At 37.5% G+C, this 8,022-nt stretch overlaps 1 protein-coding gene across 2 annotated transcripts in view; it reads left to right on the top strand.

Moving 5' to 3' along the window:
- Positions 1–3,840, top strand: part of Cul5 (cullin 5) — a 107,613-nt gene extending 103,773 nt beyond the window's left edge. For both annotated transcript variants that reach the window (XM_004626223.3, XM_023709536.1), the window contains exon 19: positions 2,551–3,840. In XM_004626223.3, coding sequence (XP_004626280.2) covers positions 2,551–2,745 — 195 coding nt within the window. In that variant the 3' untranslated portion in view covers positions 2,746–3,840. The remainder of the gene's footprint in view (positions 1–2,550) is intronic.
- The last annotated feature ends 4,182 nt before the right edge of the window (positions 3,841–8,022 follow it).

Below are 8,022 nucleotides of genomic sequence, written 5' to 3'. Positions count from 1 at the left end.
GTGTGTGTGTGTGTGTGTGTGTAGGGGGTTTGAGACAGTGCAGGCTGTTCTCAAACTTGAGGCCATCTTCCTGCCGCAGTCTCCCAAGTGCTGAGATTACAAAAATGTGCTATCATTCCAGGCTTAGGTAGTCTTTTAAAAGCCAAGTTTTTCTAGTTTTATTCTTTATATTTAATATTTGAAACTCTTGGCTATTGCAATGAGACTAGAGGAAATAACAAAATATTTCTTTATTGGTTGATCATATAATACAACAAAGTAGCAGAAAAAATATTAATAAACGAAAACCACTTATTTCTCTATAAGAAAATAAACTGTAAATAAGAAAATAAACTGAGAAACCTAGAAATTCATTGGCATTATTTTAAAGTAGTGAGTAGGACCTGTGTAGAATAGATTTACTAAGAGGTATCAACAGAGATTGAATAGAGAGAAATACCCAACTTGGGGGTTTTTTGTTTGTTCATTTTGTTTGTTTGATTTTGTTTTTCTCTTCCCTTTCATATAAAATTTGGCTGGGCATGTTATGTGCTCCTATAGTTCTAGCACTTAGCAGACTGAGGCAGGAGGCTCAGCATGAGGCAAAGGCAGCTTTCATGGGGATTGAACCCAGAGAGTGCTAAGCTATATCCCCAGTCCTTTGTATTTCAAAACAGGGTCTTGCTAAATTGCTCGGACTGGGCTTGCACTGGAGGAAGCTGGGGTCGGTTTCCCTAGCACGTGGCCCTTCGCTGTGGGGACCTGCAGCACTGGAAAGTGGACCCAGGGCCAGGAGCACTGCGCTGTTGTCCTCTTCGCTCCTCTGACTTAACCATTGTTCTCATCCTTATCAAAGCCAGAGAGGAGAATTTGGGAATTTAGAACTGTCCCTTCTTTTCCTCCCTGGTTCCTTCCCATGCCTAGAAAAACAGACTTTCTCTTCCTTCTTTCTGTACCTTTGACAAAAACTATGATCTGTATTCAGGAACTTGCTTAGTGCTGGCAAAAAAAAAAAAAAAAAAAAACTTGTTATTTGGATATGTTGAGAGAGAGGAATTCATTCAGCTGACCTTGTAGTGATGGTGAAGCAATGGTCATGTAGGGGACTTGAAGGGATTTTTATCTCTTTAAATAGTGCATGACTCCCAATACTATTAATTTATTTTTTATTTTTTATTTGATTTATTTATTTTTTTTGGCGGAACCGGGGATTGAACTCAGATCCTTGCATTTGCCAGTCAAGTGCTTATCCTACTGAGCCATCTCCCCGGCCCCTTCCCGATATTATTAAATCCAACAAAGTTGCATATTAAATGTTAAAAGAAAATACAGTGGTCCCGTAGTGTCCACCAGGAACTGGTTCTAGGAGCCCTGCTCCCACAGATAGCAGCATCTGCAGGTGCTTTGATCCCTTATGTAAGAAGGTGAATATTTGGATATAATCTGTGCATTCCCTCGTGTGTACTTTGAATCATCTCTAAAGTCCATATAATACCAATGCAAAGTAAATGTTATACAAATAATTGTTATACTGCATCACTTTGGAAATAATGTTAAGGAAAACACTTTCCTACATTTTCAATACAGATCAACCATCAAAGGCCTGGTGATTATATTTTTGGTTTAAGGTTGGTTGACTGTGGCTGCGGGACCCAGGAGTGCAGAGGGCCAGCTGCGTTTCTTTTTCACATTTCCTTCATCATGGATTCTAGCTCTACTAAGGCACATAAACTTTTTTGGCTAAAGAGATGGCTTGTTCTGGAAAAGGTTAAGAAAAAAAAGGTTTAGTAGTTTTCAGATAACTTCTATTACAAGGCTTAATAGTAAGTAAAGAAATTTCCTAGAGAAATATTAGTAAAATTGACCTAAATGAAAATGTTTATTCATTCCTTTAGAAAATTAAAGACATGCAATTGAAAAATCATTACCAACTGAAGATATTATAGCATTAATTTATTAATCTGGTATATAAAGAACAATAATTATTTGGGGGGTTTTGAGACAGGACCTTGCTGGGTAGTTATTGGCTGGCCTTGAAATCAAGGCAGTCCTCCTCTCTCAGCCTCCAGAGTTCTGGGATTCTAGGTGTACGCCACTACACCCAGCTGTTCTTACTGATTTTTAGAACAGACACCAACTGACTTCTGTCTACTGTTACACAGAGGAATAACTCTGTGTTTATCAGGAGTTTCATGCATCTTATATTTAACACAGTACTAGGTTATATACATATTGTATTCATAGCTAAGATCACTTTTTAAAATGTGTGTGCTGTGAAAAAAAGAAATGAAAGGAAATGTATCCAAATACTAAATGCAGCTTTTCTTTAGCAGAGAGGTTACAGGTAATTTTGCTTTTCCTTATTTTCAAAATCTCTATAATAAGTAGGTTTTCTTTTATAGAAATGAGAAAGATAATTTATTTGTTCTGTAAATACTCATCTTATGCTAATCCCCTAGTGATTGTTGTTCATTTTGATACTGGATAGAGAATGGACTAGAGATAAAAAGTCATTTTTCATTTTGTTTTACTTAATATATTAATACTCTTTCATTTTATGTTTTCTTTTAGGAAGCTATCATACAAATAATGAAAATGAGAAAGAAAATTAGTAATGCTCAGCTGCAGACTGAATTAGTAGAAATTTTGAAAAATATGTTCTTACCACAAAAGAAAATGATAAAAGAGCAAATAGAATGGCTAATAGAGCACAAATACATCAGAAGAGATGAATCCGATATCAACACTTTCATATATATGGCATAACTTTGAATATCGTGGACAAGACTAAGCAAACAAATTTTGGAGTGCTTGGGCAGAAAGTTGTCACAGTTTGAGCTGGAGAAAGGTTTATTTGGACTTTGATTACATAAATATTCAAATCTCTGCCTTACCTTTCCAGAGCGACTCTCTTTTGCCAGTCATACTCGTCAGCACGGTGGCGTTCCCTTCATGTTGCACACTCTGTAACAGCATGCTGTTTTGTGGAGAAACTTGCATTCATGAAGAGCCCAATACGAACTTTTAAAAGTAAATTTGATTTTTATGCACCAGGAAAAACACAATGGGAGGGTGAAGGCGGGTTTCTTGTTGCTTTTCTCTCTTTTGTTTTTCCTCTTACAAAAGTGTACTTGCACAAGGAAGGATATTAAGATATTTGTGCACTGAAAAATGCTGTTATCTTTGGTTTTTTTTTTTGTTTTGTTTTGTTTTGTTTTGTTTTTTAATACAATTAAAACTAGAAGTAGCACTCTTGGCTCCTTGTGATGAAGAGTGAGCTGCACACCAGCGCTGGGAGAGGGCAGATGTAGGTGAGACGTGGGGGCTGCACAGCATGGAGGTAGCCAGCACTGTTGCAGCACCACGGGTGGACTACAAAATGGTATTAAATATTTCTAACTTGCAAAAAATTTTAAAGCAGGAAACTGTTGCTTTAGTTATTTGTTACTAAATAACAAGTTTTAAAAAAATTATATGTGGCTGGAGAGCTTGTTTGAAAGTGAGGCTTATGTTGTTGCTTCAGTTGTTTGAGAAAAATTAGGGGGATAAGGAGGTCATTATGGCACCAATTTTAGTACCCGTGCTGCCGAACCGAGGCAGGGAGGTCATTATGACCGCAGAGTCAGAACTGCAAAACAGGCATCTTAAGTGTGCTCACTAACACACTTAATATTTATACTCCTAATATTTATTATGCCATGTCTAATTGAAAACGATGCCGAAATCTGCTCTGGTAGAATACATTTATGGGACTGGTCTCCTAATCTGTAGCATAGGAATATTTTCATGTTTTGAAGTCTCCATGATTAGGAATCTGCAGCCTCAGGTTTCTAGAAAAAAAAAAAAAAATCATTCTCTTTTAAAAAGTTGTAACTGTCAGTTACCTAGGAGGAAGAGAGACCCCAACATAGGACCTGAAAAGGATGAACAAAGATGTTACAATCTTAACACGAGCAGTAAACTTGCCAAATATGTACATATATATTTATATATTTTTAAAATAAACATTTAAAAAATGTTCAGAAGGCAGCAGTTAGTTACCCTGTTCCTTTCAGTCAATCAAAAGCAGCAACTCTATAGTTGCTGGAAACTGAATTCCCAGAGCAGTGGAAATTTTGGGACTTGAGAACTTGAACAACTGAAAAGAGAAAAATTGTATTCCCCATTGGGAAACCAAAATGGCTCAGTATGGATTTTTATTTATTGTGGTGCATGTTTCAGATTTTCTTAAAAATTATTTTCTATTGTTTTGATGTTAAGTAATATTTGAAAGTATGGTTTTGAAAAAAAGTAGGAAATAAGATTGCTGGAAGGCATACAAGGTTATATCAGAGTGCTTGCAAGAACGTATTTTTATGGAATGTGCCGCCAACCTCAAGAAGAATTGTGTGCTTCCTGCTTCAGTGAAGGAAAGCAAATTTAAATAAAACACTTAAGGTTTTGCTGGTAATAGTCAAATGCCTGTTCTGAAACTCATAGAAAATTGAAATTTTTTGATAATTTATATCCTCTAAGATAGCACATGTGAACTGTAGACCAAACATATTGTGATGAATTAAATTTAGTGTTGTTTTCTCTAATTAGCTGAGTGTTAACAATGGATAAATTTGGAATTTAGAAATAATTTTGTAATAACATGGCCCTTATGTCTTAACAAGATAGCTTGGTAATGGCATTTGCTTGTCCTGATACAAGAAAGCCAAAGGAAGATACAGTAGGAAACATTATTGGCCTTTAAAGTTTGTAATTTTTTTTTTAAACCATAATTATTATTATAACCTCTGTGGCATTTCTAATCTTTTTCTTTTTTTGGCTATTTAAGAAAGAGCCATGGTGTTTTGATTCTGAAAGGCAAATTTAACGCAAAGTGTGTAACACTAAATCCATAGCGAAAGTTTTCTATTAAATTTCATAAATTTTTAAATAGCTAATTATGTCCTAATTGTATTTGACGGGTTGAACAGCCAATACTGTACACTTGCAGTTTTCATTATTTTTTTAAATTATGTATACAAAAGTTTAATTTTTAGTGTTTATGAAAACCATTGTATTTGACAAGGTGCCTATACCACTGTTGAATTTTCTTTATGCTTTGACATATGTTTGCTAATTTTAAAAAAATGAGTCTGAACAAATAATTTCAATGAGTAACTTGCTAAAGGTACAGAATCACAGTATTACTTACCGAGTCTCTTTCTCCAGTGTGTAGTGAAAATTAGAATTATCTAAGCAGGGTTAAAACCGCAGTTACAAGAAAAGATAAACCCCAATACCACAAAAAACCATTTTTATGAGTAGCATTGCAGGAAGGCTCCTCAGAGTCTTTTCTCTCTCGCTCACTCTCTCTGTTGCTCTCTCCCTCTCCCTCACCCTGCCTCTCCCCTGTTCCCTCCCCCTATTTCTTTTAGATTTAAGTTTTATTTATTATTTTTTTTAGATTTTAGATTTTCCCCTTCTTTTTTTTTTTTTTTTTTTTTGACACAGGGTTTCACAGTGTAGTTCAGACTGTCCTTGAAACTCACTCTGAAGCCCAGGATGGCCTTGAACTCACAGCTGTCCTCCTGCCTCAGCCTCCCAAGTGTTGAGATTACAGACCTGTGCCACCGTGCCTGGCTACAGGTTAAGTTTTGACTGCTTGTCTTCTGGTTTAAAGATGGAACTGTCTGTAAATGGTAACTTTTGTTGCCACTTCATTACCATACTAAGTACACATGAAAAAAATTTATGGAGTGAAAATACATGACATTTTTTATGCTTACAATGAGATAAATATTAGAATATTATTGTTTTAATGGTTTCAAGAGATTGTAACAGGAATTCTGAAGTCTTCCAGTTTTTACATGTATTGGAGGAGGTGGTCCTTGAGTTCTATCAACCCACTTAATTCTGTGGCTCTTTTTACATAAATGTTAAAATTTCCAAAATGAAATGTTGGCTTTCTTATTTTTACTTTTCTTATACTGAATACAGAATATGACCTTAATAGCTAAAACGATATTTTTCATTGTTTGCAGTAATGTCAGTAACCCTGCTCAAAGGACAAATTTTTACAATTCGAGTGAAAGATTTGCTAGTTTTACAGAAAGATTTGCTATCATAAACTTAAGCTGGTTTTTCTATTTTCATGTAAATGACTGGGATACTGTTATGAATTCTTCCGAGGTCATGTGTGTGAAATAAACCATAGACGGGAGCTTGCCTGTCATCTACAGCATGTGTCATCGGAGTGCTGAACAAATGTGAGTTCTAGGGTGTGGTCTCCGCGCGGCCCTTGAGTGTGCGCCACGGCATCCTGAGGTGGTGACGATGGTGTACACTTCCAGTGGTAGTGCTGTCTGTGCAGGAGGCTGAAATATTTTGATGAACTGCTTAATTTTTGGATTTTATTTTTTAAGTTGTATAATTTATTTTCTTGCAAAATAAAAAAGTAATATAAAAGCTTTCACCTATCCAGAAAATGTTGATGTTCAACTATACCACAGCTTCTAAGACTTTATTTTTATTTATGTATTTTATTTATTTATTTTTGGGTGGAACTGGGGATTGAACTCAGGCCCTTGGGCTTGCCAGGCAAGTAAGTGCCTATTCTACTGAGCTGCTCCCTGGCCCCGGACTTTTAAACATTTGACTTGGTTGTGACAGTGCACACCTGTTGTCCCACTGAGTAGGGAGGTAAGCAGGTTGCTTGAGTCCACGAACTTGAGACCAGCATGAGCAACATAACAGGTCCCCCTCTCTGAGAAAAGAAATCGCCTAGCAGGTGTATATTTAGGGTGAAACATGGCCTCAACCAGCCTCAGATCCACTAATAAGAGAAGTAATCCATTTATTTCTTTCAGATTTAAAATTTTAGTTCAGAATGAAAACTGAACTGTAGCCTTTCGACTTAATCTAGCATGAGAGTGTCACGCGATGAGAGTGTCACGTGTGAACAAGGCCACCTTGTGAATCTCAGATAAAGTGAAAATGCCGAGTATGATGGTGCACACCATGGAATCCCTGTACTCCAGGAGGCAGAGACAGGACGGTCACAGGTTCCAGCCTGGACAGCCTGGACACCTTATTTCAATGTAGTAAGAAGGGCAGAGAAGTAGCTACAAGTGAAGGTCCTGGCTTCAGCACCCAGTACTGCAGAGGTGGTGTGCGTGTACATGCATCTCTGTGTGTACGGCTCCTAGGGTGAGCTTTGAGTTCATGAGGTACTTCAGTATATTAGGCAACAGTGGTGGAAAGGTAACTGGCCATGGTGCTGCCCACCAGTAGTCCCTGCACTTGGGAGCTGAGGTGGGAGAATTGTAATTCCACTTGTATTCAGGACTCTTAACTGCATAGAAGAACTAAATTTAAAAGAAATTTTACAAGTTTTTAAATTGAGAAACCATATTTTACTCATTTCAACTGTAGTAGCTCAGGCAGGGGAGATGGCTCAGTAGAATAAGCGCTTGATTGGCAAGTGTAAGGGCCTGAGTTCAATCCCCAGTTCGCAAAAAAGAAAAAATGAGTAGCTAGCTGGATGGACAAACACACTTGACTTCATTACCCCAAATCAGGCTTAGCCAGGCTTGGTGGCGCATGCATGTGACTCCACCTGCTTGTGAGGCTGAGGCAGGAAGCACGAGTTTGAGGCCACCCTGGGCAACTTAATACCCTCTGAAAACTTTTTTGAAAAGGGGAAAGGTGAGTATGGGGGCACCTGCCTGTAATCTTAGCCCTTGAGAAGCTGAGGCAGAAGGATTATAGTGAGTTGGAGGCCAGCCTGGGCTACATAGTGAGTTCAAGGCCAGCCTTCACAGAAGTGGGCAATGAATACATGAAGAAATAGCTGGGTATGGTGACACACACTTGTAATCCCAGCAATCAGGAGACTGAGGCAGGAGGATTACTGCTAGTTCAAGACCAGCCTGAACTGCATAGTGAGACCCTGTCTGAAAAAACAAGAGAAAAAGATATGGTCGTTATCACTGGCCATTAGAGAAATACAAGTTAAAACACTGAGATCTGTCTTCAGAAAGATTGCCATCAAGAAATCTGATAAATCCTGAC

This window comes from Octodon degus, unplaced genomic scaffold (genome assembly GCF_000260255.1).
Source record: "Octodon degus isolate 3935 unplaced genomic scaffold, OctDeg1.0 scaffold00012, whole genome shotgun sequence".
NCBI lineage: Eukaryota > Metazoa > Chordata > Mammalia > Rodentia > Octodontidae > Octodon > Octodon degus.
Note: the sequence above shows the minus strand (reverse complement) of the source record. Positions and strands in the feature narration are given on the sequence as shown.